Here is a 26,268-nt window from a genome sequence, read left to right as displayed (position 1 = left end):
GACTCATCTCTAACTGCTTCCCTCTCTTCTGAGTGTCAGCAGCAGACTGTACCTTTGTATGCCTCGAGGGATGCCCAGTTTCTTGCCCAGCAGCCGCTCGCTGCAGCAGTCCACAAGACGTTTGAGGGTGTACAGACATTCTCGGAAGGTGGAGAAGAAGGGATAGTGGCTGAGCACACACAGGGATGTCAGAGTACTATTGCGTGAACGGCTCCCTGCCTTGGCCCGGGGTTTGACCCGAGGAGACTGATTCACATCGGGGGCGGGGTCAGCACTGGGGGGTTGCAAGGACAGGCCGGTCTCTGAGGTCTCAGTGCCAACCTCTTCTGATGCACAAGTGGCACGGGGTCCTTCCTTCCCACGTGACCCTGCCCCACCTTCCCCCTTTTCTTTAGGCATACGCTTCTGGAAGGAGCGGTAGAAGTTAACACAGATGCCATAACGAGTGACTCCAGTGTCCTTGTCAGTGAGGGTGAAGACGAAAGAAGTGTCATCCCGCAGACTCATGCGCCGCTGACGCACACTCAGACAGCCCTCGGGCTGGCAGAAGAACACTACATCTGGGGGCAGGGGAAACTCGGAGTGGTCCTCCAAGGGGTACCGCCGTAGTAATTCAGGAGTCTGGGCCACACTCTCACTGCTCGGGTGCCTGCAGAACATAAAGACGAGTTCAGCAGCCTGAAGGGAGAGGATGCCATTTCAGATGTTCACCATGGTCCAGAAATGAAACTCAAAATACTATTTTGGATAAAGTAACCTAACTGCTGGAAAACATGGGTGTGGCTGACAGCATTGAGCCGGTAGGCGAAATGAGATCTGTACTGTCATGAAGATACCGATCTTGAAATGCAAAGAAAACTGCAGCAACAGAATTATTACTAATGCCTTCAGATGATTAGCACTTTAAAAGGTGTATTAGCTAACGAACTACCAACAGAGAGTACGTAGGTAAAGAGCACAGCCTACTTTTCTTTTTTACAAAATTGGGAAACTGAGGTGTACAGGGTGCATTTGCCCAAGAACACAGGGATGCTAGATAAGAGCAATTTTGCTCTGTCTCTGTTCCTCTGGGCCAAAACTCTCAATCCACCTGACTGCTGTTTCCACAACTGGCGCCAGTGCACCTGTCATGGTAAAATAACAGGGGAAGAGTGAGGAACGCAAAACAATGTGGGTGTCAGGAAGGCAAGTAATTACACATGTTGTGGTCACTGCACGTGACAAGACGAAAACCAGTCTCTTCTTAGTTACCTGGCCCCTACGATCACTAGATAATCAAGTAACCGAGGACAGAGCTTCTTCTTTTGCACCATGGTTCCAAATTCACCAGTTCATCTCAGAGAAACTTCAAGGCACCACACAAGGAGTCAATGTTCCCAGGAGGAATTCTGATGTTTTCTGAAAATTCAAGTCCAATAGGAAAAAAGTACTGATAAAATCCACTGCTGTGCCCAAGGGACTCATCGCCTCAGCTTTATTCCAGCCAGGGTCAGAGGTCAGAAGGGCTTCTGTTTTAATCCTAAAGATGAGAGAACATGACACTTTTCCTAGTCCAGAGCTTGATCAAAGCTGATGAACTCACAGAGCCAAATGTCAAGAAGTAGGATAAATAATGGCTCACCTCCCCCATCCCTACAAAGCAGCTCATTTCCAGCCTCACTCCTGATGCTCTGTTTCTGAAAAAACAGACCCCGTTAGTCTCATCTGGATTCAGTCAGTATGATAACAAAAACGAAGTCACTTTTAGGACAGCTCCAGGGTATGAGGATCCAACCAGACTCTAATCAGCACTAATCTGTACTCCTACCTCTGGATGAAAACCTAATTATTTTCTGTTCTAACATTCTGCATTCAGCTTCATGTGAAACTACCATAAAAACCGTATACTTCATGCACTCAGACAATAACAACAGAGGGCTTCTCTACCCTGTGCACTCTCAGATGAAGGAAATCTATGTCCCAATTGCTTCCCTAAACCATTTTTTCCTTCCCTCTTCAAGCAAGAAAGGGTCCCACGGGTTACCGCTACTAGCTCTGCCCTTGGTGCTGAATCATAGTCTTTATTCTAGTCCCAGGACTAGAATCAGGGATACAATGCACACAGATGAGACTTTGTCCTTGTACCTCTTACACAAATGAAGAATTAGATGCAGAAATAACAGAATTCCTGCAAGAACAGGGAGAGGTGCTCAGAGGAACCATAAACCATAGTCCAAAAAGCGGGAAAAGCTTACATGGTCTTAATTATAATTTATGTCCTATTGGATCTCCATACACTTCTCTAAGCAAAATGTTTCACTCCACTACAAGGTTATCTTCAGTGCATACAGGATTCTACTTCTATACTCTACACATGGTCACACTAAGACCTCCTTTGCTACACACACAGATATTCCCATTACACTACATACACACACGCAACTCCCATGCACTCCCACACCCAGACATGAATAATCCCTGTATGCTTAAGGTTCTATTTGATTTAGATAATGAATTCTATCTTTGTCTTCCCTGCTTAATAATAAATAGACTGCTCTGCAATACCCTTGAATCCTCAAAATACTGCTCCCTCCCTTCTCTTGCTCCCAATAGAGGAGCTGCAGGTAATAGGATTCAGTATTGTCTCTATAGCGACCAGGACTATTTATAGCATAGCCACAGCCCCTCCCCTGCTCCCTGACCACAGAGTGCTAGCAGCTGCTACTCCAGAGTGGTCCAGGGCCCATAACAATTCATTCTCCTTGAATCTAAAGACACTTCTTCCACTGACAGCACCTGCTAATTATTACATTATCGTCTCCCCATCTATTTTTAGATTATACTTTGTTCTAAGCTCTGGATTTTGAGAGAGATCTCTTCTTTCCATGCAACCCAACCCGAGTTTACGCATGCCATATGCCCATTTCTAGGTTATCATTACCACCCAAAAAGTCCTTTGGTTCTCTCCAGTGCCATGGAATCGTGAGCAAACTGCAGAAGGTGGGGCACTGTTATAAAGTTGATCTCTGGTCTTTGCAAGCAGAGTAAGAAAAGGAGGGGAAATAGAAAAATGAAAAGGGACATGTGTAAAAAGTGTTATTCTTTAATTATATGAAAATTGCTTAGGGCGAGAGCCGATGTATCTTAAAATAAAACAATTTATGGGGCCAGAGCTCAAGGCGAAGCCTTGAAATCTATGTTTACACTGAAAACCAAGGGCCCTTTCCTGCCAAAATTTCAACAATCACACGTGAAGTGTCTTCTACTAATATATTAGGGCATCAGGCCTCTAGCTTTGGTGGGATCTTAGCCCTGCCACTTAGAATCATTTGATAAAGCTCAAGTCATTATCATGCTCTACCATGTCCATCTCCCTCCGGAACTACAAGGACCCTGAGATCTTGTGACTATTGCAGCCCTAGTGATAGGATAGATTTTTAGCCACACTTCATATCTCATCAACAGCCACTACCTCTGGTTATTCCGATTGCAAAGATAGGCTTTCCTCCACATTCTCTCCCCTTCCCATAAAGACTAACATCACCTATAACTCACATCCTGTCTTCATATCAACCAGACTCAGACTCTGCCTTTTGCCTCAACCATATTTACTAATAGGGAGTCCCTGGTTCTCAGCTCTTATGTTCCAAAGGCATCAAACGCGTACCTATCTGCTTCCCCATCCACTCCATCCAGACGCAGATTTAGAATCCACAGACGTTAAGTTCTCTATGTCTTTTCAGCCTACAAATGGCCAGGTTTAGCAACGCTTTGGATTAGTCCCTCGTTTTGGGGCAGAATGTCATAGTAAAACCACAGGAACCGGAGAGCGAGATGACATCTTTGCTGACGTGAGCACAACAGAAAGCTCTCTCCCCTCCTACCCAGGCAGTGACCTTGCTAGCGCATCAGCACAGACCGGTCAGCGTGGGGGAGAACGAGAGCAATAAGGCAGGCAATAGGCAGGGTTGGAAAAGAGGCGAGGACAGGAAGAGGAAGAATTTAAAGATGCGCGAGGATGAGGAGGGAAGCAGTTGCAGAAAAGATGAAATGGTATCTCGATTCTCTAACAAGCCAGTTTTGAAACACCAAAAAAATTTTTTTTTCTTTTTTCAAAAAAACCCAAATATGATCTCCAACCGTGATCAAATATAAGGTGCACACGGCGCGCGCGCGCCAGGTGGTTATCCCGGCTCCGTCCCCGGCAAGACAGCTCTGCCCGCCCCCTCACCTGCTGGACAGTTCTCCCCCGCCCACGCTCCGACCAGCGCCACCCGCCAGCCGGGCCGGAATCGAGTCCAGCCACCGCCAGCTGAGCCCAGTCCTGCAGCCCGCACCTCTTCCGCGGCTCCGAGCGTGCCCTCCCTTCTAGCCCCGCCTCCTTCCCTCAGGACCCCCCGCCGTCCCCCTCCAGACCCCACGCCCCCCATCTCCCTTAGTGCCTCTCCAAAGGTGGCTTTCCCCTAGAGTCCCTGTTTCCTCTCAAAGTCCGTCTCCCCCGGGGTGCCCCGTTCCAAATACCCTCCCAGGACCCCCTGTGGCCCGGACCTTCCTACCTCCCGATCCTAGGGGAACCGGCCGGGCCCAGCCAGACGGCCCCCGGTAGCGGAGTGTCGGAAGCTCGCCGGCTCCGGCGCAGCTTCGAGCGCGCGCCAGTTCCGTGTCTGCACCGGGGGGCGCGTACCACTCGGAGCCAGTGAGGGAGGGGGAGGTTGAGGGGGCCGGGGGCTGTACCACGCACCACCGGGGGGGGGGACCGGGCTGCACCAAGCCGAGGGCTGAAGGGTGGAGCTAACCTCGGGAGAAAGGCGGCTACGCACACACCTATCCTTGTGGGAGTGGGAGGGCGATGGGGAACGCTGGGCCAGCCCAGTGCCAAGCGCGCCACGGGGAGGACCCAAAGGAATACATGTTGTCTAGGTTGCACGAAGAGATTTTAATTTTACATGGTAATAGAGCCTATTTCGACGAGATGTGGATTAATCTGGAGGCGACTTCTCAAGATAACACTGCTCCCAAGACTCTCTGAGCGTCCCCCACGTCTCACCCTCCCTCCCCCCGCTAGCGGTTTGGAAGTGCCCAGCAGCCAGGGCTGCAAAGCCGGCTGCCCCGGAGGTGGAGCCTACCAATTCAGGGACGGCGGGGGGGACCGATGCCGGAAGGCGCGGCCGCCGTCTCACCTACACGGGAGCGCGCCGTGCGAAGGGGGGGGGGGCGGCGTGAACGGAGCCGCGGTGTCCGCTGGGAAATGGAGTCCAGCCCTTCTGACAGGCCCGAACCGCAACGGGGCAGCCTCCCCATTCCACAGAGCCTGGGGCCTTAGAGCACGGACTGTTGTGCCCTCCTTTTATTTTTATTTTTTATTTTTATTTATTTATTTTTTTTTTAAGGTACCAACGGAAAACCCGAGGCATTATGGAGGCGCGTGTGAAGACAGGTACATGGCTGGGGTGTTCTGAAAATTCACCCAAGCTCCTCCTCAGAAAGACAACCCGATCCCACCTGGATCATTAAACGAAAAGGGCATCTAACCGTCAGCATTTCATTCACCCTCATGGGACTAGTAAGAGGAGGTCTCCTCTCACAGCCAAGGCTGTCACTTGTGACTTGTCTCCCTCCTCTGCGTCTGGAAGCAGATCTTAAACGACGGTTTCCTCCTCTGCGGCCGGGCCCCCACCCCCAACCCAGAAATGGTTTCGCTCATCCTATCTTCCTTTTGGTCTTTCTGTACAAAGAGCACCAGGCCTATCAGTGAGGCATCCCCGAGGCATTTATGGCCAAGCCACAGAGTGACGGCGGAGAATTTCTCTGGGGGCCCTGTGGGGAACACAGGAAGTGGTGGAGGCAGGACGGGCAGGGCCTGGGAGAACCTTGTGCAAAGCGGCCCCCAGGCCCATCCATTTGGTTGGGGCAGTACAGGCTTCAGATGGAGCACAGTTTCAGCAGGACCCTCCACTGCCCAAGCAGCCAAACTCCCAACCCTTTGACTTTCCTTTAATGTCACTCGAGGAACTCCTTTGCCCAGCTCTGAGGAATGTTTGCCCTTCTCAGTCTGCTTCCCGTCTAGGAAGCAGCCGGGCGCATCAGCCTTCCAGCCCAGAAAACAGAAGATATGGGGGTGGGGGGGCGGGGGGAGGAAGAGCAGTCATTCGTGCACATCCCAGATCTCAGAGAGCAGCGGAGGAAGCTTTTTGTCCTGCAGGCGCAGTGCAAACACTTGCTCTGAATGGACACTGCTCAGTGTCCGGAGGCTCACCAGTTTCATTAGCATCCGTGGGAACATCAGTCGGTCCTGGGGGAAGGAGGGGACAAAGTACAGTTTCTGCCTCTCCCCAGGGAAGGGGGCAAGGGTAGGGGAATTGTGGGAGAGGCAGCAAATTGTCTGTGCAAGATGTTGTCAGGGAAGGATTCTCGAAGGGAAAGTAGGTGTGTCAGGGGATGAGCCTCTGGGGAAGAGGAGAAGAGGGGAGGGGAGACTCACATGGGGATGGTGGATGGAGACGTAGGCATGCAGGGCCTCCACATATGTGTGTTGCAGCCTCTCTACCTGGAGCTGGTCCTGCACGTTGGGCCGGTCTATAGGTCACCAACAGAGTTGAGGAGCAGGTCTGGCCAGGGTCTTAGTTCTATACCCCAAATCACAACCCCCCAAATAGGGACATACCCCACCCAGCCTCTCCCAAAGTAGCACAGCAAGGGCTTCCACTCCCACAATTCCTGCCCTATGGGGCCTGCAGCTCTGCTTGGTGCAAATCTCTTGCTCCTTTTCCCTCCTGCCCCTGCTCGCACCTGCAGAAAAGATGCTGATGGCAATGAGCAAAGCAAACTCGGCATCATTGAGTTGCAGTTCGTTCATGGCTCTGGAGAACTCGAAGATGGGGTTGATGAACTCCACCTGCAGCCCTGGGGAGGAAGAAGGGAGGCTGGGGCACACGGCAAAGGCAGCAGGAACTTCCTTCTCTCTTGCAGCTCCTCAACTTAAGGGAACTGTTAGGAAATCACTAAGAAGTCTCCCGGGGCTCTGCTGGGTAACATTAGGCAAGTTTCTAAACTTTCTAAGCCTCCTCTGTGACCTGGGAATCCTATCTGAACGTATAAGACTGCTGTGATGGTGAAACCATAAAGCAGGCAAAACATGTAGGGTTGTGCTTGGCACACAGGAGGTGCTGGATTCAATGATAATACTGCTGTCACTGGAATTCTCTAGAAATAGAGGCAAAGCTTCTTTCTGTTTACAAAGAAAGCTTTATCACTGGCAACTGGCCTTACTTATTTGAATACCAGAGATACATTTCATGTTTCATGTCCCAGCAGGAAGACCGCAACGTGGTCGAGGGCAGGGGCTGTGGCATCACACTGCCTGGGTCCGAGCCCCGGCTCGACCATTTATTAGGCTGTGTGACCTGGGGTAAGTTATTTAAGTTCCCTGAGCCTTGGTTTTTCCGTCTGTAAAATGGGGATAATAATAGTACTTCATTGGGTCCTTAGAATGGTAACTACTATATAAGTATTTGTTAAATAAATAAATGAATGAATAAACTCAAAATATAGAACCAGTCTTCTTGCTGAGGAGAGTGAAGTTCAACAAACCGTGACCTACAGACATGACACCTAAAGAACACTTTTCCCATCACTAAGTCTCCTCGTCCAACCCCACCCGTGTCTGTCTGTCTGCTGTCTCTCAGCAGCCTTCTGCTAACTTTTCCAGGCGATGCTCCCTGATTAATCACTTCCTGTACTGATGTTTATCAAGTGTGTGTTGGGACAGTTGAGACACTGAATGGACAAGAGCCATTTTATAAAGCCTTTCTTGGAGGGTTGTTGAGCCTCAAAATGTGCTGAACAGCCCCTTCGAACAGAGAGGATGAGGAGGTTCTGGAGCTGGGCCGTGCACCCTGCCAGCTCCACTCCTGGTCACTGAGCACGGGCCTCCACTGCTCTCGGTCTGCATCCTGAGCTGCCCACCCCATGCACACACAGCAGTGGACGCAGAGACGGACGGAGACCTGACAAAAGACCGCCCCTGCCCCTCCTCCCCAAGACCTCGCTGACAGAAGGAAATGAGAGGCAAACAGGACAGCAGCAAAACTGCTCACGTCAACGTATCGATAACTAGGTGCCGATTCAGACAGCACGAGTCTGCAAGTGCTGAAGGAACGCCCAGGCAGGGGAAGAGCGAAGCGTTCAGAAAGCAGGGTGCTGGGGTACCTCGGTGGCTCAGTGGGTTAAAGCCTCTGCCTTTTGCTCAGATCATGATCCCAGAGTCCTGGAACCAAGCCCTGCATCGGGCTCTCTGCTTAGCAGGGAGACTGCTTCCACCTTTCTCTCTCTCTCTCTGCCTGCCTCTCTGCCTACTTGTGATCTTTGTCTGCCAAATAAATAGATAAAATCTTTTAAAAAAAAAAAAAAAGGAAGAAAGAAAAGAAAAGAGGGTTCTAGGAAGGAGGCAGTGGCCATGCTTTGGAAGGATGGGGATAATAAGCATTTGGGGACCAGGCAGATAAAGGGAGCTGGGCTTGGCTTTGAAAGCTTGAGAAAGTCATCAAACTGCCCCATCAGGTGCCTACACACGCCAGCAGCACCTGGGGCAACTGATGGCCACAGAGCTAGGGTTTAAGGGAGGCCTTCCTAGAAAGCTCATGGGCGGGCCTGTGCTGGAACAAGAGGCACGTGAGCTGCTCTGTCACCAGAAACCGGAGAAGACTATGAGTTCTGCCCTGGAAACCAGAACCTACTAACTCCGAGAATGAAGTCACTGCTTCAGCCCTAGTTCACAGGCCCACGCCCTCAGGTGCTCAACTCCTCAGTCTCCTGTTAAGTCGAAGTTCTAGTCCCTCCCAAACCCTCTCAGCCTCCCAAGCTTTTCTACCCCCACTCCCATAACACAAACGTTACCGGCAACTGAATATGAGGAAGCCAACACTGCTTAGCCCCCTAGCAAGTAGCAAAGAGCAGCACTGTGTGTGCACTAATTCTTGAAGAAAACACTCCAGGGTACAGCACGAGGATGGGAGTAGTTACTCTTATCCTAAAACTGCCCTAAAATTGCCATGTTCCAACATGTATTTTAGCTTTTTGGAAAAAGCAACTGAAGAAGAGTGGCGGGCAGGGGGAACAGTCCACACGATCCTTAAAGAGCACAACCAAGTTCATCACTAATTACTAAAAGGCTCATTGCAGCAGTTTTCGAGCTTTTTCCCTCGCTGTGATATTGTTTCTTCAAGCAAAACATTATGTAGAAGCACAGCATTAAGTGGGGTTTCTTGTGTGGCTATAGAGAGGATGAAGGTCGTCTTGTACCTCTCTGTTCCTCCTCTAAGGGGACACTTAGAGGAGCCCCAACCCCCTCGGGCTCCCTGAAACACTGAAAACCACTGGCCAAATGCAACAGAGGTCAGATGTCTCTTTGTAGCAGCTGAGAGAGGCCTATCACCACTCCAACTTTCTGTCTTGGAAAAACAAATGGATCCTTCCGCATACAGCAACCCCAAACCCTGGGCCTGTGTCTCTGTAGTCACTATGAGCCCAGTGACAGAAAGTGTCTTTCCATCCAACCCAATCCTTTTCTGACCTCAGTTCTTACCTGCTTTGGCAAAGTCTTCCCGGTTATAACTGAAATCCTTGAGGAAGGTGATACTCTCACTCCCAGGGTTGTACCTCCGAGATGTCTCCAGAAGCATCACCTGCACGCAAGTAGCAGACCTCAAACAGGGACTCAGAAGGCTGGTCTTGGCATGGGGCCCCTTCGCTCCCCACCTAGCTGTCTGGAAGTGTGGGAGACAGTCCCGCCCTGCTTCTCCCTTCACCCCTCGGCCTTGCCAGCCACCTCGATCGCAGAGGTCTTCAGCAGGGCGATCTGGTCCTCCCGGCTGAGCTGCAGGAAGCCAGGCAGCTGTTTGGCAAAATCAACGATCTCCTGCACGGAGACGATGGCCAGCTCGGTAAAGTGGGCAAAACGCTGCTGACGGGCCTCCCGGCTCTGGGGATCTGGTGCCATGGGCCAAGGCTACCCAGCAGGGCGAGGATGGAGAAAATGAACTACACTGAGTCAGCGATCAAGAAGCCGGTGGGTGCTCTGGGCACGGCCACCTCTCCCCGGTTCCCTCGGTTACCGTGACTCGAAGCCGGTCAGAAAAAGAGCGTCTGTTACACTGCTGCTGGGCAGCCACCAGCTTCTCAATCATGCCCCGCTGCTCGGGGCTGAGCTGGGGCAGGACTTGCGGGGGTGAGGACACCCTTGGGGGCATGGACGTGGCCTGAGCCTGCTCCTCCTCTAGCCGCTTCAGTTTCTTCAGGCGGATCTGCTCTTCTGACAAGACACCTAAGGACAGGGTTGGACATGAGGAGGGGAGAAGAGGGGGACACAAGAAGCAAGGATGGGACAGAGGGGTAGTTTGAGGCTCTAGAAAAGCAGAGAGCACTGGGTAAAGTCAAGGACGAGATTTTAACTCATACTTAGGGACCACGTAGGAAGACCCTGTAGGCTCAGCTGCCTGTCTACTCTCACACCCCGGCAGCCCTTTCCTGTCATCCTTTCCCCCGACTCCTGTCCCCAGACACTCACACTCCTCCCGCATGCCGGCCTGGCGGCATTTTTGAAGACGACACTCCTGACATTTGCGACGCATGTAGGTGTCCATGGGGCAGTGGCCCCCACTGTGGCAGACATAGCGCGCCCCTTTGATGACACTGCGGCGGAAGAACCCCTTGCAGCCCTCACAGCTCAGCACGTTGTAGTGGAAACCGGACGCCTTGTCCCCACACACACTGCACAGCTCGTTCCCCAGCATTTTGGGGGCTGGCCCCTTTTTCCGCTTTTGTGGACGGAGCTCTGGAAACAGAGGAGAGACTTCATGTTCCTCTCCAAGAAGAAAGCCCCTGGTGCCCAGTTGGCCACTACGCTGAGCACTCAGTGAACTTCATCCCCTTCGGTGCATGCTGTCTAGTCTGTTATGATAAAGTAGCTCTCAAGTGCCAAGTGCTATTCTGTCCTAGGTACTGCCTGAGCCCTTTACATGCACTGATCCTCCCAAATGTAACAGATACATACTATTATTATTTCCATCTTACAGATAAGGAAACTGAGGCTCAGGAAGGCCCAAGGCAGAGACAAAATTCACATTCAGATCATTCAGGTCTAGTAGAATCCAAAGCCTTTGGACTTAGCCATGGTCTCACAAGGTAAACAGCCCTATGGTACCCCTCCCAGATCCAGGGGGCCCCTTCCTCCTCCAAATCCAACAGCTCCTCACCTGTAGACTCTGGAGGGGTATCCACCCCAGGGAGCAGGACTGCAGGCTCTGCTGCCTCCAGCCCTGCCCCCAGAGAGCCCCCACCGGACTGGGGAGTGCTGGCTTCCTCCCTGAGGATACAGGTGTTGCCTCCCAGCGCCTGGCTGCTGGCATCTTGTGCATCTGGCTCCCACAGCTCCGCTGCAGAGTCTGAGCCCCGAAAAAGAGGCACAAGGGGGTCTCAGGTCCCTCCCATCCACTTCCTTAGTGTCCTTCTGGGAAACTGCTCATTTCTCTCTACCCCTAGAGGGCAGCAAAATGTTGGCTCAGGCTTCAGGACCCTGGGGTTTATGTGGGCTCTAGTGCTAGTCTCTTGTAATTCCCTGCACCTCAGTACCTTAGATGAAGATGTTAACCTTTGTCCCCTTGAAGGGCTGACATGCATCCACTTCAGAGGTCAGACAGAATCAAAGCCAGTGCTGGTAGGCACCAGACAAGCCAGCTCTCCCCAGCGGCAAGCCCACCTTGAGAAGGACCAGCACCAGACCCAGCACAGAGGCAGTCTGGGCAGAAGGAGGCAAGCAATACCGAGAACCACTCTGGACTGCTCTCCAGGGGACAGCTGAAGGCAAGTTCTGAAGGAGGCTGATTCCCGAGGGAGGAGAGGATCTGGGATCTGAGCTCAGAGGAGAGGGCCGGAGTGAAGACGCTTACCAGGAGAAGCATCAGGCACGGGGGCCTCCAGCCACAGGGACATCTCTTCCTGGAGCCCTGGACATTACCAAGGCGGCTGTCCTGCAGGAATGACCGAGGTTACTGTCTTCAGAACTGGGGCCCTCTCTGGCCTCATCAACCTTCTCCTCCTGATCCTACGAGTACTCACATACCCGCCAACACTTACTTGCTCTGTATGTATATATCGGCCTGTGCTAAAGATTTATATGCCTTCCTCTAGATACGCCTATGATGTCATGACTTCATTCTTAAACCCATTTTATAGACGAGGGAACTGAGGTTCAAAGAGATTAAGTAAATTGCCTATAGCCACACAGTTAGGCAACGGTGTAGAGCCAAGATTCCAACTCTGGTCTGACTCCAAAGTCTGAGCTGTTGGCTAAGGTGCCCACCTTGCCACCTTTTCTCCCCCAGGGACCCCTCCAGGCCATCACAGAGTGTCTGGGCACATCTGCCCAGCTTCTGTCAGAACCCCTTCCCCTTCCTCCAGCACTGAGGACAGCCAAAGTTGGCCAGGACTAGGGCATGGGATTGAGGCTCACTCACCCAGTAAGACTCACTGCTTGTTAGATAACTTCACTGCTGTCACTTTCCAGCGTCCCAGCACAAACCTCCTACCTCCAGGAGTTGCTCCATTTCACAGCCAGGACCCCCTCCCCCAGAACCCCTCAGGAGTTATTCTGGACCCAAATAGAATCCTCTTGCTTCCTGGGCTGCCATCACCATCATCATCCTTCACTTCTCCCCAGAGACCCCTAAGATCTACAGGGTACCCTGTAGACCCGTACCAGGGTACCCGCGTAGACCCTACGCGCTCCCTCCCAGACTCACACAAAGAGCCCCAGGCCAGTGCTGAGGAGCAGACCCACCGAATCCCCAGGTCACCAGACTTCCCGGCTGGGGCAGTCTCTGGAGCCCCCTTGCTGGGAGGGGAGGGCGGTGCAATCTCCTGTCTGGAGATCTTGCACTGGGAGCCGGAGCTGAGCAAGTGAGGGACCGGAGCCCCGGGGAAGTAATGTGGGGAAAGGCTGAGGGGAGGGACTGCCAAGGGGTCGGGCCACTTCTCCTTCCTGCTAGGCAGACCGGAGACGACTGACTAGAGCCCTAGCCGCCATCCCCCACACCCACAGGGCAGCTTCCCCACCATGTTGACTCCTCCCCAGCGCGACCGCCCGCCCCCTCAGTCCAGCCTCACCCCTGCCCCCGCCGCCCCCAACCACGACAGTCCCATTTCTCTGTAGACCTGCCCAGTTCCACATCTCTCCCCTTCCTCTCCTCACCCCAGTGGCTCTTAGCCGCTCTTACAGAAGGGCTGCCTCCCAGGCACCCCCTACCCCAATCCCGGCAGCCTCCAGAGTCACCTCGTAGAGCAAAGGTCCCGGCACTGCCTGGAATTGCAACACTGAGCCTCAGCCTGCTTTCCCAGCCTCCCTCCTCCTCCCCTGCCTCTGGGAAGGGCCAAAAGCTCTCCCTACTAGCCCCAGGCCTCAGCCAAATTAGTATAATAACTCCAGGGGTGGAGAGACCGGTGCTCATCCTTCCAGGGAGTCTTGGAGTGGCAGTACCCTGCAGGGGGCCACCAAGATGTGAAGAAACCAGGAGAGAGAGGAGCAATGGCAGGGCTGGGATAGGGGTGGAGGCAGAGACGGCAGGTGACCCAGGTGCCAGCCCAGGATGGACCTGGGACGGTATGCAGGTTCTCACATCTGGGAATCGTTCATCTGAAGTGATGGTAGGTTCTATCCAGCATCTACTGAGACTACAGCCATAGCCATCCTGCCCTGCGGCCTGGAACGTGAGATCCATCCCTGAGAGGAGACACCATGTTTTATTGATTTTATCTCCCCTGTCGCCCATGGAACAGGGCCTCGCACAAAGCAGGCAACAGAACAGGAACTACGTTCCCGATTATTAAATGAACAGGTGAACAAAAAAAAATAATATGATCCTCTTCTACACCTGAGCTTTCAGCACCTGAGCTCTGGGCCTGGCTTTGCCTCTGCCTCTTTCTAACTGTGATCTTAATTAAATGAGTTACATCATATCTCTGAACCTATTTCCCTACCTTTAAAATAGGGATGGTAAGAATAATGGTGTTTGCCACATACGGTTGTCATGAGAGGTACACAACGTATCACACAGCTCAAGGGGTGGGACACAGTAGGTGTTCAAGAAAGAGCAGCAGTTCTCCTTCCCCCTCGATCCTTTCATCTACAGGTCTTCCCATCGCCTCGAATCTGCGCACTGTTAACCTTCCAGTGCTTGTTTCCACACACAAACCCCTCACTATCTCTTTCGGTCCTTTTGGGCTCCCAGGAAGGAGGGAGGGCAAGTAACAGGAGCACCATTTCACAGAGAGCCCTGAGCTCATGGCAAAGCCCCTGCCAAGACCACACACAGTGACCAAGCTGGGGTCAGAATCCAGATGTCCGTGCTCTAGTCCCTGTGCTCTTCCTTTCTCCTGTGTCAGAGTCCAGGAATACTCTTGTCTGGACCCCACAGAGTCCAGTGGCCAGTGGAGCACTGAGACAGAAGAAGCGAGGGCTGGTGGGCTGCAGCGGGAGAGACAGGGAGCCCTGGGGATGCTTCAGTCCAGATGTGGGAGGCCAGGAGCTGAGGTTACTGCTGGTTGTTCACCCGCTGCCCTGCTCCCAGTTTCCTGCTCCCAGGCTCTTCCTGTTTTGCTGTGAACTCCAGTTCCCATGGGCCCCACATTAAAGGACAGAAGGACAGAGGGCCAGGGCAGGCAGCCAGAGGGACTGAAACAGATGAACAGGGCACCAGGGAAGAGATGAAAAAGGGAAAGAGTGGACAGAGGGTGTGGAGGAACAGGACAGGAGAAGGACAGGGAAAGCAGAAACAGGGAAGGAGAGTGGTGAGACATGGGAGGAAGCACAGGGTGGGGTGGGCGAGTAGGCGGGGGTGGGAGAGCAGAGACTTGAGAAGACAGCAGGCTGCCTGGTGTTGCAAAATCTGCCCATGTATTCACTTTCGCATTTCGGAAAAGCCCCTCTGACACCCCCCATCTCAAAGTTCTGCCTCCAGTTTTAGCTCTTGTTCCGTCTTTTCACAAGGTCATCCCCTCCTAAGGCCACCAGCCTTGTCTGAGCATCTCTGAGTCACGAGCACAAGGCTCTCCATTCCTCTTGCATGTGTTCCTTTCCCGATTTTCACAAGGCCCCAGCTGTCCTGGGAAAGTAGACACCAGGGACTCCAACCCCTGGGAAACTGCAGCCATCCTGTCCCAGCACCCACACCATCCAACCAGTTCCCTCCTCCACCTTCCCACACCCCCAGAAGTGCAGCCAGAGATGCCACGGCAGCACCTGGTTATGAGGAACGTGGGACGGCACGTGCTCTGGGCCTTGATGACCTATCTTCTGGGGGCTGGAAAACACCTCTCGCATCCACTCCTGATCCTTAGCTCCCTCTCCTGACACCTCAGTCAGCCCAGGACCCTGTGACCACATGTGAGCCCCACCTGGAGCCCTCTTGACCCAGGTCAGCACCAGTTGCTCAACGAACAGGGCGCCATCTTCCTCCAAGGCAGGAATCAGTTCGCTTTGTCTCAAGTGGAGAAGGAGGAAGCATCAGCAGCCCTTTACTGCCAGAGCCAACCCTTCAAGGTTACAGGGGTTCAGGAGCGCCGCCTCCCCCTGCCCCCCACCCCATGAAAAGGGAAAGGGCGAGGAAAACAGGAGACAAAACCTGCTGGCACTATCTCCACAGAGTTTCTGCAGGCCAACTGCTGGGACTTCTCTCCCAAACAGAGCAAGTAGTCAGATGATCAGCAGCTGGGGTCACATGTCTCACTCTGCCAGACCCACCCCCACAGAATGGTCCCACCAGCCCACAGGTGTTAGGCACAAAGCCTCCCAGTGCTGTGGGGCCTTTCCTAGGTTTCTTTGGCTCCTGGGGGATCCTAGAACCTCTGGGGATCTTCCAGGTCCTATTTGTGAACCCCTAGAACCTAGAACCTAGAACCAGAGGCTTTTCCTTGCAGCAAGGGGAACCTTGAAGGTAAAAAAGAGGAGCATTCACCAGTTCACAGTCATACATGAAACTTGAAAATTCCCCTTAAAGTACGTGAATTCCCATGTGGCAGGCCACAAGGTATGGTCCGGAGGGACAGACTGGGGAAACTGGTTCTTGCTCCCTCCTTTACCATTCTGGAAAGAAGCAGTGTGGGGGTCATCTTGCAGGGCACTTAAACAACCTCTGCCCAACCTCCAATCACAAGACAGAGAAGAACGCAGGAATTTCTGCTTCTCAGGCCTATAAGTTCAGAGATGATATACCAGGCGAAAAGGAAAAAAGTAACATCTATTACTACATACGTTTATCTTTACATGTGTTATTTTATTTATCCTCGTATATAACCCTAGGAGACAGTCACTAACAAGTGGGCCAATATCAAATCTGAACACAGGTATAACAGACTCAAAAGCTCAAGCTCATCATCAAACAAACACAAAACACAAAACACCTCGCTCCATTACGCAAAACTGCCTCCCCAGATGGAAAAAACAGTTAACTCACCTGGATTTAGGTTTGCTTCTGACAACACAGGGTGGAACAGTGGCTTCCAAACCTGGTCTCATTTTCAGAGATTCTAATTTATTTGGTCTGGGGTAGGCCCCTGTATCTATCTATCTGTCTATCTATCTACATGCCTAGTTTTTTGTATCTAGAGTTAGGAACCAAGGCATGGAGACCACAGCATCATCTGGTAGAAAATATGCAGAAGCTGGGGGTCAAGAAACCAGGGCTTAGCTCTTGATTCCACCATGTACTTCACCCCTCCTGGATTTCTTTTCCCTACAGAAATGAAATATCTGCTCCATCAATCCCTCCTACATGGGATACTTGCAGGCACAAAGGATACAGACATACTTTAGCAAGTGGGAAGAAAAGCAAAAGATGAATTTGTTCTACTCGCCAAAATTTAGTGAGCCCAAGATTTACATTCTGAATTCATAAAGGTCTGGCTACATTGCAAGAAGAGTAAGGGATATATTAGAAGAAACATTCAAGAATGCCCACTAATATGCAGAATTTTGCCCATTAGCTGTGCCGCCATTCAACCACACCAATGTGAAAAGGTTTCCTTTGTCAGAAATCTCTATTGAAAGTATCTGGGGGCCACTCAGTATGGTTTAGCAATGCAGTTTGAGTGGCCTGCAAGAAGCAGTCCATTTTCAAGACTAATTGGAAATCAGAAAACTTGAGTTTTAATCCGTTCTCCTAAACTCTGTGACCTTGGACAAGCTCTTCTCTCTGATTTTGTTTCCTTATCCTTTTAAGTAAGGGCAGTAGGTTAGATTGGGGATTCAGAGATGCTGACTTATGGAAACTACTGACCCTAGAGATTATATGCAAAATTCCATTTGTGTGTGTGGACATTTTTCCAGAAGGTGGGGTGGGGGTGGTAAATTTTCATCTGATTCAGAAAGGTCCTTGTGACTAAGTAAGATTAACAACTATTTGACTACCCCTACTTCAGTTCTCAATTTCTATTCACTCCTCCATAATAACTCTGTAAGGTATACATAAGTAATTGGATCCAAAGTCCTAGGGCAAAATTATGACCCTGCTTTCTCCCATATAGTTCTGATCAGGTTTTATTTTTCCAACCATCTTTAGTCATTTTACTTCCGGGGGCAGATCTGATCAAAGCATCCCAAGGGTCTAGTGATTCTGGAGCTGTGAGTCACGCCCAGCTCAGTCACCAAGCCATGAAGCCAAACTGGCGGCACCCGGATCCTAATGGCCGATGCCTGGAGGGTCCCTGATTCTGCGGAAACTCCACTTACTCCCACTTTATGTTATGCTCCTTCCCCTTATCCCTAGAATATCTACCTCCCCATTGGTCTGAAATTCCTCCCCTGTGGATTCACTGCTTTGGTTTTTCAAAGTCTGAACATACTGTGCAACCCACTCGTTTTGGAGGAAGCAAAAACTGTAACGGAAAGTGAGAGATCTCCTGGAGCTTTGCTCAAAGGCACGAGCTGTAGGCTACACTGGGACCAACCTCAAGGGCATAGGGAGTCCAAAGAACTGTTGACACGCTGTGCCCTGCATCAGAGGGAGCCTCCCCGGGACAAAGAGCCAGGGCCAAGGCTCAAATTCCACCAGAAGGTAGAGGCGTGGAGCGGGGTGCCCTGTACTTCCAACCCTTGCCTGAAGTCTGCAGCGGCTCTGGCTCTGAGCTCAGGCCTAGTTGCACCCCGGCCGGAGGGGGCGCTCGCTCTCCCAGCCGATGTCCGGCTGGCGCCACCTTGTTATTAGGTCTCGTGGCGGGGGCCAACCGGAGGTCGGGGTTCTCTTTACCAAGACGAGGTCCTCAGCATCTTCTACCGCGCGAGGTTGCACTACACTCCCACGCTCCTCCGCCGCGGCCGCATCGCGGGCTTCCTACATGCATTCCCTCCCAAATTCCTCCTTCTCCCACCATCTCTGCCCCTCCCTTAGCAAGATGGCGGCGAAGGCACTTCCGGCGTGTGTCCTGACGGGTGCGTCCGGGCGGCAGCTGGAGGTGCCACGCAGCGGGTTCCACCCTCTTTCTGCAGCATAGTCTATAACGGTGATGGCGGGCAGACAGTTTGCGTGGAGCGGGGCGGCTCTTCTCCAGCTCCTTCTTGGCGTGAATCTGATAGTGATGCCCCCCACCCAGGCCCGGAGTCTGCGCTTCGTTACCTTGGTAATGAGAGATGGGATGTCCCAAGGGCTCGCCGAGAGCTGGAAGGGCACAGGCCCGCTGTGAGAGGGAGGGGCGGGGCTTGGGCTGGTGTCGGGGTCTCTCCAGGATCATGATCGGGTTTAGGAGGAGACCCCGGGCCTGAAGGGTAGGGGGCCCGGTTTGGAATTGAAGTGGAGCCCCAGTTATTTTCGGGGGCCAGACAGGGTGTAAGTAGTTCTGTATCAGGGCATAGGTTGGGTGAGTCTGTCTTGGGAAAGGGATGTGATAGAACGAACGGTCAAGAGACTCACCCTTAAGCCTTTGGTGATTTTCCCCCAATTTCTCCCACCACCTGCATTGCTTTCATTTATCTTTTCCTTTTTCACCTATATCTTTGGCGTTGCCTATAGTCTCCCCTGGCGTTGTGTTGGCCAAATTAGAATCTCTGGAACCTGTTCAAAGTTAGTGACTTCCGAGCTGGGGTCTTTTGCAGTGGGCAGAATTAAGGCTTCACAGAAGGAGTAGGGCTTCCCTCCCCAGCAGGGCAAAGGTGGGCCGTGTGTCCCCATCGTGGAACCTTCTGACCTGGAGGCAAACTATTTTCTTTCCTCAGCTATACCGACATGGAGACCGTTCACCAGTGAAGACATATCCCAAGGACCCCTATCAGGAAGATGAGTGGCCTCAGGGGTTTGGTCAGCTAACCAAGGTGGGTCAAAGGCCAGGGCCACACTCCGGGTGTGCTGTAGCATGAGTGACCTCAAGAGCAGACCACAGATCTTGGGGGCCCCACCGAATTGTCATTTCCCACGTGGCTGCTGACTTTGACCAGATTTCTCAACCTTACTTTCCTCTGTGCCCAGGACAGGTGCCATACACAATGGGCCACTTAATAAATGACTTCTGTGATCAGATTGACCCACTCCTACTTCCAGCCAGGGTAGATTTGGAAAGCAACACTGCCTAAGCCCTGTGGGATGTGTGAGCTGCCCCTTCCCTGTCAACCCTTGCATTTGTCTGCAGGAAGGGATGCAACAGCACTGGGAGCTGGGCCAGGCTCTGCGGCAGCGCTACCAAGGCTTTCTCAACACCTCTTACCACCGGCAAGAGGTAAGGCTGGGAGCCCAAGGGACAAGGGGAGGGGAACCTGCTGTTCTCATGCTCTGCCCTCAAGGAGTCTGGGCCACTCTGGCCTCCTTCCGTGCATTTTCGGTTACACCTATAGGACAAGGCATCTCAGCTGTGTAGCACAGTCCCAGAGGCCAAGTTGCCCCTCTTTGACTCAGAAAGGGCCAAAATAGATCGAGCATCCAAGCTCAGGGTTAAGGGCCTAGCGAAATCTTTTCTGATTCTGTGAAATAACCTGGATTTCCCATCCAAGATGCTTCTCGAGTACCTACTAAGGGCAGAGTGCTGTGCTAGCACTCTGCATTAATGGTGCAGCACACAGATAGGATATCTGTCTTCCCAGAGCTTAGACTGTAGTGAGGGTGACATGATAAACCACCCAGGGCCAAGAGATAAAGAGCAGGGATCACGTGTAGAGAAGGCATGTCAGGGAAGACCGGCCAGTGTTCCAGCTCCTTGAGGCCCTCCACCCCAGGGAGGGGGCTGGCTGTTCCTCTGGTTACCACTGTTGGCCACGGGCATCTCGATGTTATTGTTTCCTTGAGGGGCAGCTCTGTCCTGGTCTTGCCCTGCCCCACTGAAGACCCTGCCCTACTGCATCCTACTCCCTTTGCACAAGGAATTATCTCTGTTCCTTATTTCCTCTCCCTGATCTCTAAGCCACTTCATAAAGGGGTGTATGTCTTTGGAGACAGTTTCTGCCTTCAAGGACTGTGATGTTGATAGGGAGATAGGCATCACTAGGAAACCGGACCGACAGACAGAACTGACAGCCTTAGGGACTAAGCACTTGGGACTGGGAGGGCATTTGAGCTAGAGCCATTTCCACAGAAGTTCTTCACAGACTGGGGACAGCCAGCCCCTAGCTGAGTGTTTGGACCTTTGCTGGGAAGAGGGACAAGGAAGGTCAGAGACAGCCACAATTTGCTAGGTAACCATCAAGGACAGGTTCTCCCGCCACGGCCCCTCTGAGGGGCCAAAGCTCTCACCCCACCCCCATAGGTGAGACTGGTGTTGTCATTGCAGGTTTATGTGCGAAGCACAGACTTTGACCGCACTCTCATGAGTGCCGAGGCCAACCTGGCTGGACTCTTCCCTCCCAACGGGATGCAGCGTTTCAACCCAAATATCTCTTGGCAACCTATCCCCGTCCACACTGTGCCCATCGCTGAGGATAGGGTAAGACTGGCCAGACCTTCCCTGGAGGTGGTGAGAGGGACGACTCTGGCCGTGAGCCTGGCTGTGATCCCCAACTCCTTCTCTGCCTCTGTTCCATGCCCCCCACTTCGGTCTACAGCTGCTGAAGTTCCCGTTGGGCCCATGTCCCCGCTACGAGCAGCTGCAGAACGAGACCCGACAGACACCAGAGTATCAGAATGAGAGTGTTCAGAATGCAGTGAGTGGGGCTCAGGCGGAGGTCACCACACTGGCCCTTTCCCCCAGGGCAGTACTGATCCCCTTGATCCATTTTTCATAGCAATTTCTGGATATGGTGGCCAACGAGACCGGGCTTACAGACGTGACACTGGAGACTGTCTGGAATGTCTATGACACACTCTTCTGTGAGGTGAGCCCACTTAGGGTCCCGGGTATGCCTTTCTTCCCTCAAACCTCCGCAGGCCCAGGTGACCAGGACAAGTAGCCTACCATGCCTGGATACCATTCCCACCGGGAAGGTCCAGGCAAGCCGCTTCTTGTGAAACCAAGGAATTTCCCTTATGGGTGAAAAAGAACCTCAGAGTGGGAAATGGTTTATTCTGTGTCAGCAGTTCTTGGCCTCTCCACCCAGAACTCTCATGGTGCCCGGCTCCATTCTGCTGAGTCACGTTTTCCGTGCCTGAGCTTCCTTTCCTGCGTCCTGTCCGCCATGTGTCCTGGTTCCAGTCCCTCAGCTTCATGTCTCATCTCCTCTCCCTCCCTCACACACACACAGGCACCTTCCCGCTGGGGAGGAGAGCTGTCCCCGGAGAGGCTCTGGCCTAGGCCTGGGAAGCTAACCTGCCCGCTGCGATACACAGCAAACACACGGGCTGGTCCTGCCGCCCTGGGCCTCACCCCAAACCATGCAGCGTCTGAGCCGACTAAAGGACTTCAGCTTCCGCTTCCTCTTCGGGATCTACGAGCAGGCAGAGAAGGCCCGGCTTCAGGGGGGTGAGTGGCGGGCAGCGCGTCACTCCCCTCCTCAGGACCCTACTGCATTAAAAATCTGCTCTGGAGGCTTTCTCCCACGCTTCCTTCTCCAGCTGTAGTGCTCTCTGCTCCTTCGAAACCAGACCTCCTGTTAGCCCCCAAAGTCTCCCCAGTCTTCTGAATGCTTAGCTCCTTTGTCCCTGTAGAAAGGCCACTGTCGAGTTTGTGTGCTTCTTTTCTAGCATTCACATTCTTAAGTGTCACCCGTGTCAGAAGACCCTCTGTCCCCTCCAGAGAACCACCAGGGGCCACTTTGACCAGAAGGCTGAGAGTAATACACATGCCAGTTTCCTGATCCGAGCCTCCAAGGGAGGGCTGGCTGTCACACTTGCCCGAGCCCACCCAAGGCCAGGCGCCCATGTGCGGCCACCATCTTGTGCGTCCTGAAGCAAGCTTAGGTTTATATTTGCTCCAACCGGGAGTAATTGTCCAGACACCGGCAGGGCCTTGCAGCTCCTTTACAAATTGGCAGGTCTCTCTCTGTCTGTGTTGAAATACCAGTATCTTGTTTTATCTTGCTTCCCTCTGTAAATGCGAAAGCTCTTAGACAACAGAGGTGCTAGAGAGTTTTCTGCATGATTCCTATGCCCCCGAGTAGAGTTCCCTGTGCCGGTGATCAGACCCAGGATAGTAGAGGGTGAAGGGCCACACATAGGTCTGGTCAGAAGACGAGGAAGCCGGTGCCACTGACACTGGGGACTCTTCTCCTTCAGGAGTCCTGCTGGCTCAGATACGGAAGAACCTGACCCTGATGGCAACCTCCTCCCAGCTCCCTAAGCTGCTGGTTTACTCCGCGGTGAGCTCCCGTAGTCCCCGGGGTGCAGTCGTCAAGCAAGGAGCTGGATTTCCTCTCTCTCCAGCACCTGGGGGTGGGGCTCGGGGGAGCAGTGCTGATGGGGAGCTCCGCTGTCTTACAGCATGATACCACGCTGGTCGCGCTGCAGATGGCACTGGACGTCTACAATGGGGAACAGGCCCCCTACGCCTCCTGCCACATATTTGAACTGTACCAGGAAGATAACGGGTGAGTGCAGCCACCAGTCTGCCCTCTGGAAGGGTACTTGTGTGGTGGCTGTGGGCGGCCCCAGGGCTCGGGTACCGGCCTGCGGAGCAGCTTCCGTCTCCTGTCAACCCTCAGGAATTTCTCAGTGGAGATGTACTTCCGGAATGAGAGTGACAAGGCTCCCTGGCCTCTGGTCCTGCCTGGTTGCCCTCACCGCTGCCCGCTGCAGGACTTTCTGCACCTCACAGAGCCGGTCGTGCCCAAGGATTGGCAGCAGGAGTGCCAGCTGGCAAGCGGGCCCGCGGACACAGGTGAGCTGCTGCCTGCCTCTGCGAGGGACATCCCAGAACAGGTTTCAGTTCCTTCCCACAGGTCTCCAAAGAGCTGCTGTACCTCCAATCCTCTGACTCTTGTCGCTTGACAGTTCACTTCCCCACCCCGAGACCATTCCTCACCCTCTCCCTCCTCCTCATTCTCAGGCGATGCCCTCCCTTCTCATATCACTGAGGAAACAGGGTGTCCAGGAGAGCATGGGCTCGTCCTCCCACCAGCAGTTCTTCCAGCTTCCTTGCTGGCATAAGCCACTACCAGAAGCCGAGCTCCCACGGGTGCTCCGGGTCCATCTCTTGTCACTTCCACAGGGACTTGTGGGGCCCCAGTGTTTCCTGTTTCCTGGGTCAGTCCCATCTTGAAAGTGTAACGAAGACCCGTGAGGGCCCCATCTTCCTGCAGCTGTGCTCTGTCTCTGTTCCCTGTGAAAGTGGAATCCTTTGCCTAGACTCTGGTTCCGTTTGCTCAGTGCTTGTCCTGTCAGACCCGCGCTAGACAGTGTGTGTCACCTTCTACCGCAGTGAAGCCACTTTTGTAAAGGATCAATGGCCTCCTCTTATCAAAGCCTGATCAGTTCTCAGCTTCTCTCATCTCTTAGGGGCATGATATAATCGACTGTTCTTCTTTAGACACTTCCTCGGCTTCTCTGGCTTTCTTCTGACTTGTAGGTGGCTTCCTTACTGGCTTTTTCTCCCCACAGAACAATGGATGGCCCAGGTCTCATCTTGGCCTTCCCCAATCTGTGCCCATGCCCAAGGTGATCCCATCCAACCTCCTGGCTTCACATACTACCTCCGTGCAGAGTTCCATCCTTTTATGATTCAGATTCATGACCTTTCCTCTGAGCTACAGACTCACATATCCAGCTGCTGACTTGAGGTCTCTCCAAGCTGCCGACACCAGACAAGCTGCAGACCAGTGTCTGACACCAGACACTCTTACCCCCACATCCACTCTTCCTCCAGGTTCGCGCATCTTCGCGAATGCCACATTCGTTACCTCCTTACATAGGGTGACCCTGTGAGTCCTCTTGAATACCATCTTTCTCAGACCCCACATCCGGGTCACTAGCAGGATCTGCTAGATCCTATCAGCTTGATCTTTAAAATTCATCCTCTTGGGGCGCCTGGGTGGCTCATTGGGTTGGGCCTCTGCCTTCAGCTCAGGTCATGGTCTCAGAGTCCTGGAATCAAGCCCCGCATCAGGCTCTCTGCTCTGGTGGGGAGCCTGCTTCCCCCTCTTTCTCTGCCTACTTGTGATTTCTGTCTGTCAAATAAATAAATAAAATGTTTAAAAAAAAAAATCCTCTTGGGGCATCTGGGTGGCTCAGTCAGTTAAGCATCTGCCATCGGCTCAAGTCATGATCCCATGAGCCCCACATTGGGCTCTCTGCTCAGTGGGGAGTTTGCTTCTCCCTCTCCCTGCCTCTCTCCTCTCTTTCCCTGTCAAATAAATAAAATCACAGACACACACTCACAAATATATATATATATATATATATATATATATATAAAATCAGTTCATATCACTACTCTTCTCAGAATCTTCCAGTGGCCTCCTATGACATTGAGAACAAAATCCAGGTCCTTCCCCATGGCCTTCCAGGGACTTCTGGTCTGATTCTCTGCTCTGATCTGTTTGTTCCTCACTTACTCTGCTGTAGTGATACTTATTTCGCAGCTGATCCTAGAAGGTGCCAAATGTATTCCCACATCAGTGCCTTTTGTACTTGCTTTCTGTCTACCCACCCCTTCCGCCCTTGTCCTCAGACCCTTTCTCTCAGATGCAAGTGTCTCAGTGAGTCCAGGTATCTGGTCAAATTGTCACTTCCTCAGCGAGCCCTTCCATGACTGACCTACTACCTTTCCATCCTTTTCTCTTTGCTTTGTTTTTCTTTATAGCACTTGTCACTAACCTGGTATGTCCCATTGTAAGAGCACGTGGTGTCTGGTAGTCAGTCGGGTTTTTGTCTGACGAACACTGATAAGCACTTTCTCTTCCCCTCCCCCGCCCAGAGGTGATCGTGGCCTTGGCTGTCTGTGGCTCCATCCTCTTCCTCCTCATCGTGCTGCTCCTCACCGTCTTGTTCCGGATACAGGCCCAGCCTCCTGGCTACCGCCACGTCGCAGATGGGGAAGATCATGCCTGACAACCACTCAGCCCCCTTCCCTCTGCCTCCTAGGGGAAGGGGGCTGGGCCCTTGCTCCTGACTGTTGCTGCTCCCCAACCCGTGGACGGGAGACCCTGGGTTGGCCTCTCTCTGATGACCCCAACCTAGATGAACAAGTGGGACTCGGCTTGGCCCTTGGCACCTGTCACTCAGCATTCACGTGCCTCCCTGTTCACCAAGTACTGTGTTGGACTTCGGCTTTCTCCAGACAAGATTTGCCTCCACCATGCTTCCTAAGGACCAGAAGTGTAGACAAGTAGTCGAGCTTCACTCAGGACCCGGGATTGAAAAACTGAAGGAGTTAGTGCTTGTTCTGCCTCATGCCCCACCCCCCAAACCCAGCCTTGCTCTCTCTTCCAGCCTGGACTCTTCGGCAAATGGTTCAGAGGACACAGTCTTGCCTCTCAGTGCTTACTGTAGTGGGAAAAACTGCACAACATCGGGGGTATGGACACTGGCCACTAAGGAACTGGATCGCCCAGAGGCCAGCCAGCCAAGTTTTCCTTTGTCCCCCTGAAGCCATTATGTCTGTTACAGAGTCAGACATAATGCTTCAGGCATCTTGTCAGCCTGCAGCTGGAGCAGGGCAGGAGGGTGTTGGTGCTGGGGAGGGGGAGAGGGAGAGGGAGGGGGCATGAGTTGCGGCACAGACTTGACACTACTATCCCTCTCAGCGAGGCTGGGGTCTCCACGGACCAGAGGCCCATGCAGGTTGTGAGCTGGCCAGCTTGTGACTGTGGCCCAGAACAGGGCTAAGGTGACTTCCGGAGAATGAAAGTTCTAGACTCTTAGTGCGGTTTCTGTGCCTTTTCTTCCTTTGGGG

At 52.8% G+C, this 26,268-nt stretch overlaps 3 protein-coding genes across 68 annotated transcripts in view; 1 reads left to right on the top strand and 2 right to left on the bottom strand.

Annotated features, from left to right (window-relative positions):
* Window positions 1-5,178, bottom strand: part of MADD (MAP kinase activating death domain) — a 39,792-nt gene extending 34,614 nt beyond the window's left edge. For 47 of the 50 annotated variants that reach the window (XM_082747461.1, XM_082747483.1, XM_082747494.1 and 44 more), the window contains exons 1-3: window positions 4,536-4,840; window positions 1,252-1,398; window positions 53-649 (exon numbers count right to left, since the gene is read on the bottom strand). In XM_082747461.1, coding sequence (XP_082603587.1) covers window positions 53-649; window positions 1,252-1,313 — 659 coding nt within the window. In that variant the 5' untranslated portion in view covers window positions 1,314-1,398; window positions 4,536-4,840. Of the gene's footprint in view, window positions 1-52; window positions 650-1,251; window positions 1,399-4,210; window positions 4,367-4,535 lie in introns of those variants that run through there. The other 3 variants (XM_082747463.1, XM_082747495.1, XM_082747466.1) reach the window with 2 other exon arrangements.
* Window positions 5,179-5,324: 146 nt separating this feature from the next.
* Window positions 5,325-18,436, bottom strand: NR1H3 (nuclear receptor subfamily 1 group H member 3). 17 transcript variants are annotated; one of them, XM_082747744.1, is made up of 11 exons: window positions 18,276-18,358; window positions 15,272-15,512; window positions 11,925-12,005; window positions 11,232-11,420; window positions 10,544-10,810; window positions 10,092-10,300; window positions 9,806-9,985; window positions 9,563-9,662; window positions 6,769-6,882; window positions 6,461-6,555; window positions 5,325-6,271 (listed from the first exon to the last, which is right to left on the bottom strand). In XM_082747744.1, exons 3-11 carry the CDS (start codon window positions 11,965-11,967, stop codon window positions 6,125-6,127), a joined length of 1,344 nt encoding a protein of 447 aa, XP_082603870.1. In that variant the 5' UTR covers window positions 11,968-12,005; window positions 15,272-15,512; window positions 18,276-18,358; the 3' UTR covers window positions 5,325-6,124. The 17 variants fall into 17 exon arrangements, with proteins under 17 accessions (XP_082603870.1, XP_082603872.1, XP_082603874.1 ...); XM_082747746.1 differs by lacking the exon at window positions 15,272-15,512 and having other exon boundaries at window positions 17,977-18,436; XM_082747748.1 differs by lacking the exon at window positions 15,272-15,512 and having other exon boundaries at window positions 18,126-18,436.
* A 68-nt stretch (window positions 18,437-18,504) lies between these two features.
* ACP2 (acid phosphatase 2, lysosomal) lies at window positions 18,505-26,236 on the top strand. The gene is made up of 11 exons (XM_082747755.1): window positions 18,505-18,645; window positions 19,238-19,333; window positions 19,648-19,734; window positions 20,779-20,931; window positions 21,050-21,148; window positions 21,230-21,319; window positions 21,771-21,903; window positions 22,656-22,738; window positions 22,860-22,966; window positions 23,081-23,256; window positions 25,291-26,236. The coding sequence occupies exons 1-11, from the start codon at window positions 18,532-18,534 to the stop codon at window positions 25,422-25,424; spliced, it is 1,272 nt and encodes a 423-aa protein (XP_082603881.1). The 5' UTR covers window positions 18,505-18,531; the 3' UTR covers window positions 25,425-26,236.
* The last annotated feature ends 32 nt before the right edge of the window (window positions 26,237-26,268 follow it).

This window comes from Mustela nivalis, assembly GCF_964662115.1.
Source record: "Mustela nivalis genome assembly, chromosome: 9".
In the NCBI taxonomy this organism is placed as follows: Eukaryota; Metazoa; Chordata; class Mammalia; order Carnivora; family Mustelidae; genus Mustela; species Mustela nivalis.
This window is presented reverse-complemented; position numbering and strand designations above follow the sequence as displayed.